The sequence below is a fragment of the Ordospora colligata genome (genome assembly GCF_000803265.1).
Source record: "Ordospora colligata OC4 chromosome Unknown contig_12, whole genome shotgun sequence".
NCBI classification, from domain to species: Eukaryota; Fungi; Microsporidia; family Ordosporidae; genus Ordospora; species Ordospora colligata.
The window spans coordinates 140,210-158,211 of NW_014575396.1; the positions used below are offsets into that span (position 1 = coordinate 140,210).

The 18,002-nt window shown below is 39.9% G+C and overlaps 10 protein-coding genes across 10 annotated transcripts; 2 read left to right on the plus strand and 8 right to left on the minus strand.

Moving 5' to 3' along the window:
- Positions 1–27: 27 nt before the first annotated feature.
- M896_121210 (putative transcription factor) lies at positions 28–822 on the minus strand (the record flags this gene model as incomplete). Its single annotated transcript, XM_014707454.1, has 1 exon — positions 28–822. The coding sequence occupies one exon, from the start codon at positions 820–822 to the stop codon at positions 28–30; it is 795 nt and encodes a 264-aa protein (XP_014562940.1).
- A 360-nt stretch (positions 823–1,182) lies between these two features.
- On the minus strand, positions 1,183–6,567 carry M896_121220 (putative ABC-like lipid transport protein; the record flags this gene model as incomplete). The annotated part of the gene is made up of 1 exon (XM_014707455.1): positions 1,183–6,567. One exon carries the CDS (start codon positions 6,565–6,567, stop codon positions 1,183–1,185), a length of 5,385 nt encoding a protein of 1,794 aa, XP_014562941.1.
- A 206-nt stretch (positions 6,568–6,773) lies between these two features.
- Positions 6,774–7,307, plus strand: M896_121230 (translation initiation factor; the record flags this gene model as incomplete). Its single annotated transcript, XM_014707456.1, has 1 exon — positions 6,774–7,307. One exon carries the CDS (start codon positions 6,774–6,776, stop codon positions 7,305–7,307), a length of 534 nt encoding a protein of 177 aa, XP_014562942.1.
- Positions 7,308–7,540: 233 nt separating this feature from the next.
- M896_121240 (uncharacterized protein) lies at positions 7,541–7,795 on the minus strand (the record flags this gene model as incomplete). Its single annotated transcript, XM_014707457.1, has 1 exon — positions 7,541–7,795. The coding sequence occupies one exon, from the start codon at positions 7,793–7,795 to the stop codon at positions 7,541–7,543; it is 255 nt and encodes an 84-aa protein (XP_014562943.1).
- A 55-nt stretch (positions 7,796–7,850) lies between these two features.
- Positions 7,851–12,245, minus strand: M896_121250 (putative negative regulator of transcription; the record flags this gene model as incomplete). The annotated part of the gene is made up of 1 exon (XM_014707458.1): positions 7,851–12,245. One exon carries the CDS (start codon positions 12,243–12,245, stop codon positions 7,851–7,853), a length of 4,395 nt encoding a protein of 1,464 aa, XP_014562944.1.
- A 100-nt stretch (positions 12,246–12,345) lies between these two features.
- Positions 12,346–12,960, minus strand: M896_121260 (ribosomal protein L15; the record flags this gene model as incomplete). Its single annotated transcript, XM_014707459.1, has 1 exon — positions 12,346–12,960. One exon carries the CDS (start codon positions 12,958–12,960, stop codon positions 12,346–12,348), a length of 615 nt encoding a protein of 204 aa, XP_014562945.1.
- A 254-nt stretch (positions 12,961–13,214) lies between these two features.
- Positions 13,215–13,736, minus strand: M896_121270 (subunit of polyadenylation factor I complex; the record flags this gene model as incomplete). Its single annotated transcript, XM_014707460.1, has 1 exon — positions 13,215–13,736. One exon carries the CDS (start codon positions 13,734–13,736, stop codon positions 13,215–13,217), a length of 522 nt encoding a protein of 173 aa, XP_014562946.1.
- Positions 13,737–13,806: 70 nt separating this feature from the next.
- M896_121280 (putative DNA-directed RNA polymerase) lies at positions 13,807–14,151 on the plus strand (the record flags this gene model as incomplete). The annotated part of the gene is made up of 1 exon (XM_014707461.1): positions 13,807–14,151. One exon carries the CDS (start codon positions 13,807–13,809, stop codon positions 14,149–14,151), a length of 345 nt encoding a protein of 114 aa, XP_014562947.1.
- Positions 14,136–15,056, minus strand: M896_121290 (uncharacterized protein; the record flags this gene model as incomplete). The annotated part of the gene is made up of 1 exon (XM_014707462.1): positions 14,136–15,056. One exon carries the CDS (start codon positions 15,054–15,056, stop codon positions 14,136–14,138), a length of 921 nt encoding a protein of 306 aa, XP_014562948.1.
- A 223-nt stretch (positions 15,057–15,279) lies between these two features.
- On the minus strand, positions 15,280–17,823 carry M896_121300 (ATP binding subunit of chaperone protease; the record flags this gene model as incomplete). The annotated part of the gene is made up of 1 exon (XM_014707463.1): positions 15,280–17,823. One exon carries the CDS (start codon positions 17,821–17,823, stop codon positions 15,280–15,282), a length of 2,544 nt encoding a protein of 847 aa, XP_014562949.1.
- Positions 17,824–18,002: the final 179 nt, after the last annotated feature.

Sequence of the window (18,002 nt, forward strand, 5' to 3'; positions counted from 1 at the left end):
AAACTCGGAATGCTATGTACATTTGATTTATTTTACACTTTTGCCTGAGCCAATACTAGGCGCAATCAATTTATTCATTTGCCTCATCAAATCCTCAGGCGTCATTCTTTCAAAAACATGATTGGCTTCATCATCCTGCTCATCTGAAAAGCCATATTCAGGATCGCTGTAATCTTTACACAATGTATGACTCGTATTGTCAATCACATCATCGCATTTAGACATCTTTTTCTTCTTGATTGTGTCTTCATTTGTGAGAACTTCCTGGTTAAGTGCCCATCTACCTCCTTTTCCTCGTGCACCAGGATCTCTAGGAACCTTCTTGAAGCATTTGTTCAGTGACAAATTGTGCCTGATCGAGTTTTTCCACACAGGATTTGCATACTTGTAATACTCAAAAGAATTCTCAATCCATTGATATATCTCATTCAGCGTAAGCTTACCATGTTCACTAGTTAATATTGCCTGTGTTATTATTTGTGCATAAGAAAATGATGGTTTTATTCGTACATCGATCTTTATACCATTCATATCGTTCATCTCATGTTGTTCATTACGTATCTTATTCTCATTTGCACATGTCTCGCTCTTTCCTTCATAGAAGTGTCTTGGGTCAATACACATATCTGGACTGATTGGCCTTTTAATATTATTCATGCATCGCATATAAACTCTGCATATCTCGTCATCATCGCATGCATCCATTAGGCACGAAAGCTCAAACAAACCTGTTCCTTTGCACTCATGATGCTCATAAATCGCACATTCCATATCACTCATCACATCTTTACCAAAATCTTCTTCCACACACTCCAATATCATCCTCAGATCTGCTACTCAATCCAAATATATAATATTTTTTTATTTATTAAAATTACACTAATTCAAATTTCACACATATCTTGTGATATCTCTCAATTTCACATATATTTACTAAACACATCAAAACACCATTAAAATCCCAATACTTTATTGAATATTGCCATGATAAGCACAGCCTAACAATTCTAATAAACTGTCGTCTTCATTCATCTTACTATTTCGATTTGCATAATCGCTTCTACTCATTAGATATTACTAGCAATGCTTTTTAAATATGGATATATTCAGAGCACAGATTGATTAATCATGAACCGGATGTTCATGATGTTCTGATTTATTTGTATCTGCCATATCTGCCATCTAGGCAAGATAATTCAGAATATTTTTTTGACCAGATTTGCTTCCCGGTGTTTTATTAGCAATGACACTCATAGGCATTTTCTTTTCATTTATCTCTTCATTTATCTTTTCAGTCATTTTATCCAATTCTGTTTTAAAGCCTTTCACCATAAACTCATAATACACACGTAAATACCATGTATTAACCCTTTCATTTTGCTTGTTCGAAATATATTCCACACACATGCCAATTACATCATTAAGCTCTTTGCTATTAAATAATTTATCAATATTTTGATTCTTCCCGGCAGCTTTTAAAAGCGTGTCTAGAGTCTGGTAGGCATTGGACATACTTTTCATAAAAGAGCTTGCTTTTGCAAGCTTACCACCACTTTCATACTTATTTATATAATCAATTATATTAATTACATTCTTATCAAAAAAGTTCTTGCTCAACATCAAATCAAACAGCTCTTTGTGTCGAGGATCCATAGCTTCATAAAGTTTTCGCGTACCACCTGTTTTTTGTTGCATTTCCCGCTGTTTTTGCGGATTAATAATCTGAGAAAATTCAACAATTGATCGCAAACACTTGTCAATTCCACTACTACGTATATGCTCATTAGATAAATGCTCATTAGATATAAACTTATATAGTTCATCAACCAACTTCGTATATGATTCACCAAAATTGTTTCTATTAGCAAAATATTTACTATGCGAGAAATCATATCCTCCTGCTTTAAATACTCCTTTCAGCCCACATATTCCTCCTATCTGTTCAAAAGCATCTGCATAATACTCATTATAGTTTGATGACTTCTCATCAATATAATCATTAATCTGACTCGTGCTAGCTTCCTTCTTTCCTGTCTTACTTAAAATCATCGATTGAACCACAAAGTAAGGCATTTGCTCAAAAAGCTCATTCTCAGCATTTATAAGTGCGTTAAGAAATATATTTGAATAAACATCTTGATTAATTGCAACAAGAGAATCTCCATCAATTATATTTTTGTAAAATACACGCCCTTCTTGTAGATTTGATTTTATCACTTCTGTTATTTTATCATATTCATCTCCATCATTATTTTCAAGTATTTGTTTCACTGCGCTTTGTATTTTTTTATCATATGGTTTCTCCTCATTGATCTTTTCTCTGATTATTTCAAATATCTTTTCATTACCAATCATTTCTTCTTCTTTAATATACTCTTCAACGTTTTTAAAATTTATTCCATTATTATTAAACTCGTTTTTCAAGTTTTCATTTTTCTCCTTTCTTATTTCTTCATCAAGTATCATGAGTATGGCTTCTATAGTGGGGTTCTTTATTAAATTACATCTTTTGTTAAATTGATTAATTATACTAGTAGTCAATAATCCACCGCGTCTAAAACGACTTAAACCCGCCTCTATATTCTTCACGTTTTCTTTAATTTCTTCAAGTACGGATTTAATATTTTTTTCTTGTTCTGCCTTCTTTGATTTAACGGAATTGACATTATTATGCATGTTTATCTCTGTCTGAATTATACCTAATAACAAATTTTTCTCCTTCTCATTATTAAATCCATTTAAACTATTATATTTATCTTGATTAAGTTCAATTTCTTCATTACTTTTAAAGTTTATTATATCATTGTTATGAATATCATTAAATATTTTTTCGTTAATACTGTTATTATTTGATTTTGACTGTTTTTTGATCCTATTAATTATTGTATGCTTTATAATGTCTAATTTAATTTTATTAAGTGTAATTTCTCCTGCCTTTCTTCTTTCTTCCTTGATTTGCTCTTCAACCTCACACTCTATTATCTCATTACTGATTTCTTTAGCAATTCCTTCACACGAATTATTATGAACTTTTAATTGACATCCAATCTTTTCTACTGCTATGTCAATCATCCTTTGCTTTTTAAACATTTTTTTAGCATGATTAATCATATCTTCAGTATACCCATCCTGGCTCCTGATTATATCAAATATTTCTTCCATATCACGTGTTCCTTTAAACATCATCAAGCAAATAAATATCTTATCTTTATGATGCAAATACAAATCATCAATACTCAGAATCCTTTTGATTTCTTTTTCTAGATCAATCTTCATTATTCTATTTTCCTTCATTTCATCCTTGCATCTCGACATATTCTTTTCAATAGCTTTGAAAGTTAATTCATCCATGCCCTTCATTAAAGAACAATCCTGTCTAATCTCACTAATAATTTCATCAACAACCTTATATTCTTTTTTCCTTTCCTTAAGTTCGTTCAAGAGATTGTGGTTTAATTTCTTTCCAAGCTTATGTTTATACTCATCTATAAACGGTTCTATTTGGAGGTCCGCATTATATAAAAAGGTTTCAAAAGTCGGATCATCTATCCCATTATTACTTTCTGTTTTTTGCCATTGCATACCATTATTTTCTTTCAGAACCTTAATATTAGCTTTAAAATAGTCCCTTGCTTCAATCGATTTCCATCGATAATCATTTGTATCCTTAAGATTTTCATTCTGCTCCCTACTATCGATCTTGGCATTCATAATTTGAAGTATTGATTTTTCAAAATTCTTCACTTCCTTTATCTGTTCTTGGTTTGTACTATTGATGTTTGTTATTGCCGCGTTCTGTTCTTCAGTTGCTTCTTTGTTTTCTGATATGTGATTATTAATAATCTTGGTAATCAGATCAGGATTAACCTTAGATGTTATTACTGCTATATCCTTCAAGTTGTTAATAATTATTTTCTTAGTTTCATCATGTATGTACTTCTTGACATTACTGTCATTTCCATTCGAAATCTTATTCATGCAAAGAATAATAACCATGCTTACCACTACAAAAAGCACCAATATAAATGAAACGCTTGCAAACAATGGCCCTGAGCGTGAAAACCAAGATTTCGTACTTTCCTTGATTTCATTTTCCTGTTCTTCTTGGTTTTCATCAATTTCATTTTCATTTTCATCGTCCTTTTCTCCTTGATTTTGCTGTTCTTCTCCACCTTTTCTTTTCTCTTCAATTACCTGCTTCTTACCATCATTCCCGGCGATTTCAATTCTTTGGTTGTGCGTGCAATCATTCAACAGATTTCGTATTATAAAACACGTCGATACGCACAAAAACCCAATCATAAACACCGCAAATCCAAATGCAGAGAAAAACGCATATCCCAGCGACCTTATATTTGGATGAATCGTCCCATAAATAGTTCCGGAATTTTTTACAACTACATCTTGGATTTCAGCAGGCAGTAAACTATACTTTGCATAGTTCAGAAACGTGTTGATAGGCGTCAAAAACATCCAAACCCATCGCAATATTTGCAGTAACCACGATGGCAAAAAACCAAAACCTGTAAAAAACGTACATCGTAGTGGCGGTATCAAATTGGGAATCGACATCGTCTCTCCACTTACATCCACTATGTTGTCATCTCCAGTAGCTATCCTGCCCAGCCAACTCTTAAAAGTAAGCTTTAAAATATTTCCGGCGGTTTCTTTTGGAAAGATTTGAGCTATATCCATAAACTTCTTAAGTAAACCAGATAGTATTGGTCCAACAATTCCTTCAAAAAATGCTATAAAGGCTATGCAGAAAAATACTATTTTTCCTATCGTAGCCATAGCACCAGGAGACCCTCCTTCTAGGTTAAGCGTAGTACATAAAAACAGCAACTGATGAAAAGTCAGCATCACCCATCCATATATCCATCCAAAAAACTTAAGGTACTCCAATACACTAAACTCTATCGACGTTTTCTTAGTGCATATCACAACCATAGAAAATATAACTATGGTTATAAACAATCCCATCGTACATGCATGGAAAAGCAGCATCGATAGATAAGTGTTCACAGGGCTTGACCTCCTTATCTTTCCATCCCTTGAAATGTACCTAAGCATCTGCTTAATATACAAATACACCCCAATCGACATCAGCGCGAACAATACCATCATGTTGGTCGCTTTAGTAAATCCAATCAACATGCGCAAACCCTTTGGCTCAATGCCCATTATAATGCCTTCAGTAGATACTGTATGTATGCCCATAAATGTATCTGTAAATTTCTGTTCAGGGGTTGTTTTTGTCATTATCATTTCAATCCCATTTACATACTTCACTTTCTGCTTAAACATTGCATATGTAATGATTATCGTCCCCAAAACAAACAAAGAAGTAAGAAACATCCTTTGAATGACGCCCGCTTTACTCAAATACACCTTTATTCCAGTCACAATGTTGTTCCATACTTGTGATATACTGGGCTTCATGTCACAATCGTAATCTTTCACTCCAATCACTGTATTATACTCTTCTGCTCTTTCAATCGCTCTTTTCCTCTTGGCCTTAATTAATCTTCCAATCACTTCCTTCTGTCTTTGTAGATCTTCATTCTTATAATGCGATACCTCCTTAGACGTAATCGATGCAATAAAGTCAGGCATAGAAATCCCGCTTTTACATATTTCATCAGTATACGCAATCCTAACTGGATTGTCATTCCTTTCTCCTCTTTCAATTGCTTCCTGCTCCTGTAGCTCCATGGCTTCTTTGTCAAGACATTCAAAAAGGCTGTTTCCATACAATCCTCCATATACCGTAACTCCCTCAGCCATAATAAAAATATTATGAAATTCCTTACACATCGAATCCGACGGCTGATGTATCGATATCACCACCCCTATGTTGTGCTTCTCTGCATAATTCTTAATCGCTTTGATAATATTAGGCGCAGTATTTGCATCCAATCCCGTAGTAGGCTCGTCAAAGAATGTATACGCTGCCCTTCGCACAAGCACTTCTGCAATCCTGATCCTTTGCCGCTGTCCTCCAGACAGTTTCCTAAGAGGACGATTTGTAAATTCTCTCATATTAAATGTATTGATTATGTCTTCTACAATCTCCTCATCTGTCATTCCATTCCGCTTCTCATCTGTCATACTCTTAGCAACAGTGAATTGGATAAACTCTCGTCCTGTCAGCTCAGATAGCAACTCCAGATCATCATGCTGAGGCATATATGCAATATCCAGCGCATGATCCAGTTTATGCTTCTTCTTTCCATTAAATCTTACTTCACCATACGTGCTTATACTATAATCACACATGCATCCTGCCATGGTCATCATCGTAGTCTTTCCACTTCCACTGGGTCCTAGTATTGCATTCACTTCCCCACGTTTCACAAACATATGCCCATCAAGAAGATGCGCTGGCTTCTTTCGATCCCTTGCATATGAATTCTTGATCTCATAAGTCTCATCAATACGTTCCATCTCGATCGCCACCGTATCATCCATTCTGTCAGATCCTTCAATATGTCCATCTAGTTCTTCATCTTCTAATCCATCTATATTTTGATTTTTAACATTTGTAACAACACTCGTCTGTATCATCTATGGGGAGAAAATTAACCGTTATTATGTATCCACATTCTAAATAAAGGTTATTAGCTACACATTACATTAATATGGTCATTGTCCAATTGCAATGATCACCCAAAGGGTATGGAAAATCGAATCAATCGCATCAGGCTGTGGATAGCAAATTTCTACTGCATAATCTGCCTTGCACTGCTAAATTTTTAACCAACAATCGCCCCATGAACAAGCTATCTTCGAAGTTCCACGTCACATTAAAGGTTATCGACGACTCAGGCGATGGCGTTTCAAAGGACACATATGAAAAAAACCTCAAGAGTATATGCACCTTAGAAACTCAGGAACACGTCTCATACCTTCTTCATCATCTGAAGAACTTCGACACAACAGATAAGCAGTTCTACATAAACATCTTCAAGGAAGGCATCAATCCAGTTTGGGAAGATGAAAACAACATGAATGGTTGCGATTGGAGTCTAATGCTCAAAAAGGAGGTTGCTCAAAGATACTTCGAAAGAATACTGATCTGCCTGTGTACTGGATACTTCAAGACATTCGTCCCAACTGGTATAGTCGGGATCCACAAGGATAACAAGTTCAAACTCAGCATCTGGTCAAAAAACCTTCCTTCAAACTCAGAATGCGTACAAATTATCAACGAGCTTAAGGCCGCACTCGAAATCAACTTTGTAATCACATTCCATTACAAAAACCATTCAAAAATACTCGCATACCACAAGTCTCTGGAGATGTAGAGAACAAACACTCAAAAATAATCTTGCATAATAAAATAGTTATCTAAATAATAAAGTAATCATTTACATAATAAAATAATCTTGCATAGTAAAGTAATCATTTGCATAATTCTTAAATTTATTTAACTATAAAGAACAAAACATATCAGGCTTTTAAGAAAAGTGGATATCAACCTTCAATAAAGAAAATACCTTTAATACTTCGTTCATCAACACTAACATCAGACTTACTCTCACAGCTCGTCTAAATCAAAAAAACTCCCCTTTCGTCGAATATCAACAGACGCCTTCGTGCACTCATCTCCAATCCTCTTTGCAATATCAGCATACTCTTCATAGCATATTGGTCGGCGTACTGCATAAAAATGCTGTACAAGCGCCCTCTGCAGCTGCTCTCCCCTTTCCTTGCTCACATGCTTCAGTGTCCCAAGCGCCTCTAGCGCTCTCTCATCAAGTATCCTACGAATCAGCTCGTCAGACTGCTCCATGGGCTTCAAAACAGCCAGATTAATGGCTAACACTCACCTCATCTACTCTACAGTTTTATTGTCCATGACCCTCAAGAGTCCTTAAAAACACCCGGCTGCTATCAAACATCTGCATCTCATTATAGCAGGCTAAAAGCGCCTCAGGCACATCCCCAGCCTTCATGCGGATCCAAAGCATCGTCAGAATCTCCTCCGCATGCATCTTCCTCTCCATCATAAACTTAATGCTCTCAACCGCCATCATCGATATTTCATCCATCTCGTTCAGGTTGTCAATCAAATACATCCACAGATTCTTTCCTATCCCAAGATCAGTTAACTTCACAGATGTCTTGTTCTGCAGTGCCGTCCTTAATCTGAAGAACGAATTCTGGTTCTCTGCTGCAATCACTCGGTCCCTGCTTGCATTTATCAAATTCTTCAGATGCGGGTACTCTGGCGGACAGCTATAAGACAGATACGACGAATACGTCCTAACCCATCCTGTTGTCTTCAAAAAGCCCATTGCTTGGTTGATCCGATGCGCAAGCCTTCCACTATATATCCCACATCTCAACACCTCCATTGCAATCCATAGACCATCCTCACACTCAAAGTACCTCTGTACATACGTGTGATTCACAATCTCCACAAAAAACGACGTAAACGCAGGCACCTTCGAAGGATACAACACCTCAAGAAACGAATACACAAGGCTCCGGTTCACTCCATTCTCCTCAATCTCATCAAGTATCTTCAGCACAAATCGCGTGTACATCTTGAAAAACAAATAATTCCTCTTTCGATAAGCCTCAACAAATACACAAAGACTCTCCTTCAGGCATTCATAAAGCCGGCTCTTCACAAGCACAGCCAACAAATCAATCTTCAAATAGCAGTACAGCGTCGGAATCCGGTTATATCTTATAAAATGGTCCCAAGACACCTTAAATGCCGATCTCACATCCAACGCTTCAGGATATCCAACACGCTCCATAAACTCAGGAAGGTGTTGCTCAGGCACCGCACTAAACCTGCTTATCCTCACATACTCCTCATACTCAGGCACTCCCTTTCCATCAATATGCATCATAAAGTTCCCAATCCTCTGGAAAAAGTCAAAAACCTTTCCATTGTCACTATGTCCGGCAAGCATCTCAAGAGTGCAGATAAAGTCATACACCGTGCATACATGCACCTCAGCAGTTATCAAAGACGTCAGCAGATTTATCACAAAATCAAGATTAGTCTCAGTGCTCGGAATCTTCGACAATGCCTGGTCATACTCAACAACATTAATCAGATTATGTTCAATAAACTTACTAACAAGATTCACACTGAACTTCCGTGGATCATTAGAATATATAAGCCATCCTATCACCTCCTTCTGTGTCTTATGCGACACTTTAAACATCTTCTCCATACACTCAAACAAAAAGTCATCCTTGCTTCCGCTCTTGATCAGGTGCCCAGTAATGTATCTACACAGCCTTATGCACTCCTCGTCCTTATCCTCATACTCATCAATGCTCCTCACAATCCTATTAAACACTGCCTCCCTGTCATCCCCTACTAATCCATGCCACTCATCCGCAATCACATTCTTCTTCGAATAAGGAATCTTCTTACTCAACTGCACTAGATGTGTTTTGATCTCCTGATACTCCCCATTCTCAACAGGCTTGATCACAATATTCTCAATATGTCCAGGATCCTGCAACAGTTCAAACCACACATGCTGCTGTCGACCCGTGCTGTACACAAGCTCGTTGTAGTACGCATTGATGGACTCACTCACTCGCGACACTCCCGCTTTCTGTATCAACTCACAACACACCTCCTGATTCTCAGTAGCTATCTTAAACACCTTTTCCGTCGAAAATTCCAGCGAGCATAGCTTCATAAAATAAGACACATTTCCAGATATGCATGCCTTAATTGGCTCCTGCGCAGACACAAAGCACAGAAACCTAGTCAGATTCACAACCATGTTTCTAAATAACACATACTCATTCCCCTTCTCAACGGCCACGCTCTTAAATAGCTCCATTCCTGTCTTTATTGCCACTGAACACGCCTTCTCAATTATCGGCTGTGATATCTCTCGAACACTCAGGTCAAGCGCAAGGAATATCACATGCCTCATCACTACATCTCCCTCATCAACCACATACTCCGCCAAATACTTCTTCGATCTAAGCCCAAAACTCTTAAATGGCTTCGGACTCAACTCAACTCCAAAATACTCAAACATCGCCCGGATCTCCTCACGCACAGGTCTTAGCGTACAGCTGTAAACCTCACACAATAATCCAAATATTCCCATCATCCACGGATTCCAAGGTCTGAATACAAGCCCTTCTCTTCCCTGCTTCAAAAAATTACTCACAAACGTAACTCCAAATAATATCCTCCGGCATTCAACACTCTTCACCACAAACCTCTTGAAATCAAACTGATCAAGCGTCACTATTCGGTTCTTCTCAAGCAGCTGCTTCCCAAGAATCTCTCCTGCTACCTTAGATATCTCTATCTCTCCTTCACATCTGTAATCCAGCAATATCTTCATAACCTCCAGCATCCTCTTTACAAAGTGCATCATAAACTCATTCCCCATCCTCTCTACAACCTCACAAATCATTCTATCATTTACTTTCCTTCTTTTGCTTCCAATCTCATATATCATTGCTAGCACCACCTGCTCTTCATCAACATCATACTCATTCATCATCTCATTCATCCACTCCTTACTAAACTCAGCCTTCTTTGTTCTCTCCTCAATCGCATCAACTATTCTCTCCACGCCTCCATTCATCTTACATCTCTCTTTAAATACCAACCTCATCACATCATCAAACCCAACCGTAGGATGCATCTCAGAATCAATAAGAACAAGCTCCTTCTTCACCAAATTGCTACGCACACTTTCAATTTCCTCAATCTCCCCAAGAATCGACGAATGCTGCGGTAGAAACACCTCCAGACACTTAAATCCAAACGAATACTCCCGATCATTCTCAGGATACTTCAGCGAGCCCTTGATATACTCCACCGCTACCCTTCTATAAGGTTTTGGAAATATCTCCTCCTTAATCAGGCCTCCATACAGCTGTGCAATCAAATCAGAGTTCGGAAGCTTATATAGAGAACTGTAGTTCTCAAGCAGCGCAGAAAAAATCTTCGACGCAAGTTCCTTGTTCACTCCCTCTTCTTTCAAAAACTCCTTGATCTGACTGATGCTGCTTTCAATCCCTCTCTGTGAGTTAATTATCTGTGAAATAAAATTACTTGCTTCCTCCTCAACCTTCATGTCTCTTGTCTTCTGCATCCTCAATCCCTGAGGCAGTCCTTGCTTAAACTCATTGTAAATCATCACTGTCTCAGGCTTCAGGATCTTCATAAACTGCTCCGTTATCCTCATAAACGTACCAAATATCTCTATTGTCAATGGAAACATCTTATCAACCTCTCTCGACCTCGCCACCTTCATTCCAAGATACCTCACAACCAACTTCACAAACTCATCCCTCCGTGTCGTCAGATTGTTCGACAGCCATATCGTCAGGTTCAAATGATCTCGCACAGAGCTCAGCACAAGAATATCAAAACAAAGTTCTACCGGTTCAAGCAGCTCAGAAACCGCTGGCAACATCTTATTCTCAAGAAACACATCCAGTATCTTAGATATCGCTACTCCCTCCCTCTGCAGCATCACTGCCTTCTGTAACATCAGGCTTCCGTGATTCTTAAACAAAATGTGCAGCACAAAACTGTTCGGTGCCCCACGTGCAAAACCTAACACAAGATCGTCAAAAATTTTCATAAACATCGGCTGTATATGTCCAAGCCCCATCACACACCACTCAGGTGACTTCCTTGCTATTAACTCAATCAGCTCCACAGATTCAAGCATCCCAATGCACTCAAACAGCTGCACACAATTAAACATACTCTCATATGCCACCACATTCTTGAACCGATGCCCCCGAGATTCATCAGACGCAACTATCCGTCGGAAAAACACATTCGAATAAAGCTGCACACGTCTCTCATCCCCTTCAATAATCAACCGCAGAAAATTCACCTGCGCCTTCTCGTCATTCCATCTGCTAAAAAAAATCTCATAAGGCATCGTGTTGATTCCACTCACATGCATCCAACAATCAATAATCAGATAAAGCGACTCATGCGTCCAAACTCCAAACTTCAACTCAGCAAGACACAAATACACATCCCGCCAGTTCATCTCTTCAAGATTGCTCTTGATCGACCCAACTATCCCTCCCAAGTCCCAGTCCTTCTCTGGAAAATCCGCAAGATACAATATCGCCCTTGCAATCTCTACAGGCTCTATCACACACGTCTTCCTCATCCTCTGTATCGTCTCGTTCACAAATTCTTTGTTCAGACACTTCGGATCGGTTCTCTCAAACACATCTTTCAATTCATGTCTTTGTGTTCCCTCCTCCATCGCCTCAATGGCCCCTGTTGTTGCATAAAATTTCTGCTTTCCCATCAAAAAAGTTTGTTTAAAACATCGCAAAACACAATCAAAGCACCAAGGTTTAATATCAACGATACTTCTGCAGAACCAGCGTGTTCCTTCTTCTCCAGCATGCCCGCATAGAGCCTCCCTTAGACTTGTTGTATCGAACTCCCTTCCCAAGTCCTCTGCTCTTCTTAGCTGCAGACGTAAGTCCTCGGCATTCCCTATGCTTCATCGTAGGCCTGCAAATCCAATTGATCTTCGGATCATTCCTTATTGCCATGTGATGCCTGTCAACCATTATCACCTCATAGTACTTATACGCTGCATCATGTCCAATCCAGTAAGAATTCAATACCCCGAGATTCGAGCACTTCTTTCCTGCCACCATCTCCGCATTCACCTGCTTCCTCTGCGAAGGCTTGATCTGAGCAATCCCCGCATTCACACACTTTCCTCGTGTGTTTCCATTGTGATAGTTTCTCTTCAAGTTCCCCTTCTTCACTCGTGCCACATACAACACATATCCCTGCTTTGCTTTGTATCCAAGGCTTCTTGCCCGATCAAGAAACGTCGGCTTCTCAACTCGGAAGCACTCTCCTCGCTGCCTATACTCACACACCCTAATCCTAAGTAAATACCTCATCACATCAGACTGCTTGCGTCTGTGGATCTCCATCAGATAGTTAACTGCTCCCATCGCTCGGGGTGCAAAATTTTACCTATTTGTGTCCTTAATGCCTCATAAATGCCACTGCATTCCATTACTCAAAGCATATATATATTGTTATCACTCATTCATCTTTAAATCAATTCTTCTCATACCATAGCACTAACTCATCACTTTCTCAATTCAACTAGGCTTCATCCTTCATTATCATCTACTCTTCCATGCTTAAATCAGTTATTCTCTAATCACTTCACATTCATAATACTACACAGATCTACTCACAGCTACATGCGTCTTCCATTCTCCCTCTGCATCTCCCTTCGTCTTCCATCTCTTTCTTCCTTATCACTCTTGCTTCTTCCTCCTCTTCCTCGTCCCCTTCTTGGTCTATCCGTCCGTGACCTTCCATCTCGCTCTTCTCGTCTTGACTTCTTGCTCTTCTCCTTACGTCCGCCTTCTCCTTCCCTCTTGATCTCACTGAATCCTCTCTGCACCCCACTATACCGGCCATCCGCCCAATCTTCACTGCCAAGTGTAAACTCGCTCTTTCTCCTCTGCATGCTGCAGTATTCCTTCCACGTCATCTCGTTAAATCCATAATTAAAGTAATCCGTAATGTCTGCTCCAGGCTTGTTCCATGGCTTGTCTGTAAAAATATCTATGTCATAATCCAATATACTCTGCCCTGCCGCATCCTCTTTATGCTCTTCCCCACGCTCAGGAACCTTGTTAATTACCAGCTCAAGATCAGAAGACGTGTCAGACGACCCCTCGTCTCCAACAAAGAACTCCTCGTCGTTCTGCATCCCAGGGGTCTGCAACTTTCATCAAATCCACTCATGCTTCGCATTCAACACACTCATCTCCAGCCCCTGCATGGAAATCATACCATCAGACCGGTTTTGCAGAGAATGCAACAACCTGCTCTATCCAAAAGAAGACTCTCAGGAAAACACACTTCTGATGGCATGCAAAAACTGCGAGCACATCCAGGAAACAAAATCGCACTGTCTTTATTCAAAAAGCTTCAGGACTAAGCACAAAGCAATGGAAGTTTATGCAAAGGATCTGCTGCAAGATCCAACACTCCCACAGGTCAAGATCGATTGTGCAAAGTGTGGCTTCAACAAGGGAATCTACTTCCAATCAAGAGACGATGAAGACGACGTTGCATTAAGTATTTTTTATCTCTGCTGCAAGTGCAATCATTTGTGGACATGATCTGCCTCACTGGCACTGCATGATGTATGCCAGGAATCCAACGCATCATCACTATCTGAACACATGTCAATAAAGCACTTTTCGAATGCATTACTGTTTCTACTCTTTATATGCTTATTTTTATGATCTACATTCATGCCAAGTGTATGATTATGCTCTATATTTATGTCAATTGTATGATTATGCTCTACATTCGTATTCACCATATATTCATGCGCCATGCCTTCCATTCCACATTCAATACCTTCATGCACTTGTTCATTCATATCAATTATATCATCATCTACATATGCATATTCCTTAATGTTGACCAACTCACATTGTGCATCCGCTCTAGAATGCCGATGATTTATCAACAGTAAGCATCTTTCGCATTGCTCTCCACAGAAGTCATCGTTTGATCTAGTCATCGTCGCTATCTCATCAAGCCCATGTACTGCTGCTCTATGGATATATAACTCCTCAGTTCTGAATGGCAAATAAATCCATGAAAGATGTAGGCTTCTCAGCTGTTCTGAACTATTCGTATCTGTAGGCTCTCCCCACACATCACATTCTCCTCCACAGTATGTAAACTCTCGAATAAATGCAAAAAACATCTTTCTCTCACTGCAATACTCATACCAGAACATATCCACAGTCACATAACATCCTTTCACATCCTCAATCCTACAGGCTACATCCTTGTTAAACTCTTCAACTGCTTCGTAGCTTAGTACTGCTGCAATAAAATGTTTTGCATCAGAAATGCATACGCTAATCGATCCATCACTTCGCTTTTCATACACGTCAATCATCTGTGCATTGAATGACATGCGTTGCTTCACAGACACAGGTCCTGTCCATCCTCGAAGCTGCTCGCCAATGCTCTTCTCTATCCAGGGATCCCTGAGGAACACAGCCATCCGGGATCTTCTCAATCCATAATTTTCATCGCACTGCTTTTCACCTCATCAACATATCAGCACCTCATAAATACATACTTCAAATCAACAACATCATAAATATCATCAACCTTTAAAACACTCTTATCAATATATACTTCAAAGATTTTTATTCAATTGCATCAAATAACACTCGTCCTTCTCACACTGTTAGGTGCATCTTCTCGCTGCATCAGATATTTTTTCACCTGGGCACCACTTTATACACATATTCTGCTATCTGAATCCCTTCGGCCATCTCAGAAGGATGTGTGCACTCAACATAGATCAAATCTTCACTGCTTCTCATCAGCATAATTTTCGTCAATGCATGAACAAAGTTCGATTGGATAAACCTCTTCAACAGGCGTGCCCCATACACCGAGGAATGCGCCTTCTCAACCACATCGTCCCTCACCGCATCAGAAATCCTGAGAGCCATTCCTTTCTCTTCCAGCCTCTTGTTGAGCTGGTCAAGCTGATACTCAAGAATCATATACATGCTGTCCTTGCCAAGCTTGTTAAAGTAGATCACATCATCGATCCTGTTCACAAGCGGTGGCCCAAACCTGTGCAGCACAAGCCTTTCCATTTCTTTCCTGTCCTCAGTAGTCATCACATTCGATCTCATTATCACCTCTTGTCCAAGATTAGACGTCATAATCAACACACAGTTTCTGAAGTCTACTGTGACTCCCTTCCCATCAGTAGCTCTGCCCTCGTCCAGCAGCTGGTATAACACATTCAGAACCGTCTGATGTGCAAGATCAACCTCATCTAGCAATATCACGCTGTATGGCTTGCTCTTCACAGGTTCAGTAAGCGCTCCTCCCTCGTTGTATCCCACATATCCTGCAGACGCTCCAATCAGCTTCGTAATACTCATTTCGTTTCCATAGTCGCTCATATCAAGCACAAGCATGTTCTTTTCGTCATCAAACAGCTCTGCTGCAATCGCCTTCGCAAGCTCGGTCTTTCCTACTCCAGTCGGCCCAAGAAGAAGAAACGCACCAATAGGTTTGTCTTCCCTGCTCAGTCCAACTCTCGACTGTAGGATCGAGTCAACAATGCTGTCCACCGCATGATCTTGGCCAAATATCCGTTGCTTTATTCTTTGAGACATCTCCAGAAGCCTTTCATTCTCTTTCAGCGTAAGCCTCTTCACTGGAATCCCTGTCCATCTGCTTATCACCTCTGCAACATTCACTGGGAGAATGACCTCAACCGTCTCAAGTCGCTTAATCTCACTTTCAATCACAGGAATCACATTGGTCTTCAGGTCATACGCCAGGTACGTGTCTCTGTCCCTCTCAGCCTGTGCCAGCCTAAGTCTCGTATCCTCAAGCTTCTTCTTCAACTTCTTTGCCTCAATTATGTAGCTCTTATCCTTCATGTATGCCTCCTCCATCGGCTGTAAGCTCCTCTTCACTTCCTCTATCTTCTCTGTCACACTCTCAAGCCTGCGCATTGTCTGCTCATCCTTTTCCCTGTTCAGATCAATCTCCAGGCTTGCCTTCTCAAGCTCAAGCGACCATGCCTTCGCCCTTGCATTCAAAATCTCCTGTGGTTCGCTTTCAAGCGCAATCACTGCACTTGCACATGCCGTATCAATCAGATCAATCGCTACATCAGGCAGCCTCCTATTCGATATATACTTCTTCGATGCTGTGGCTGCATACATAAGCGCACTATCCGCTATCTTCACCCCATGATACGCCTCCAATCGCTCCTTAAGCCCTCTCAGCATTGTCACAGAGTCCTCAATACATGGCTCTCGTACAACCACTTGTACAAACCTTCTCTCAAACGCTGGGTCCTTCTCAACATACTTTCTATACTCATCGTGTGTTGTTGCACCAATGCACTTGATGGTTCCTGCCGCAAGTCCAGGCTTCAGCATATTTGCTGCATCCATCGCCCCATCTGTCTTGCCTGCACCAAGAACAATATGAATCTCATCAATAAAAATAATCACTCCAGGCATGCTCTCTGCCTCCTTCACAAGCTTCTTCAGCCTTTCTTCAAAATCTCCTCGATGCGAAGTCCCAGCAACCATCGACCCAACATCAACATTGTATATCCTAACGCCCTGCAGCGTCGGTGCTTCTCCATTCGCTATCATCTGTGCAATCCCATTCACTATCGCTGTCTTTCCCACTCCAGGCTTACCCACTAAAATCGCATTGCTCTTCGTCTTCTTAGATAAAATCTCAATCACCTGTCTTATCTCCTCATCTCTTCCAATAACAGGATCGAACACATTCTGCCTTGCCTGCTCAACCATGTCTACGGCAAACTTCGATATTGCACCCTCCATCTCATCGGAATTCCTCGAATCAAACTTCTTGCCTCTCGTGTGCTCCTCAACTCTTTTCCTAACCTCTTCAACATTTCTAATCAGCTCGCATATGCTTTTTGTCTCAAGCAGCTTCAACACAAGCACATTTATAGAAACATACTCGTCTCTCACGCCTTCTGCCGCCAACACAACTCTTCCAAGTGCCTCTCCAACCCTAGGTTCAGTACAACTGTATTGCTTCGCAAACCCACCTATTCTGCGTGCAACAGCAACTTTGATCTCGCTCAGCTCGTCAGGAGTCAAAGTACTGCACAGCACATTCTCCGAATCATTCAAAATAACCTTCAGAAGATGCTCCGGCTCAACAAAATTGTTGTTATTTGCAAGCGCCTCATCAAGGCATCCCTTCAAGACAATCTGTGCCTTATCAGTGTATTTCTTTACACCCATGCATTACCAATTGCAATACAATAAATAGCCTTATTTTTCTAGACTCCGCTGTGTTTTTCTATTGCTTTCCAGAAAACATATTCATTTTCAATCCACAAGCATAGGCACACTGTCACTAACATAAATAATACACAAGAAACATCATCATGATTGCATTAAATACCTTTATTTGAACACTG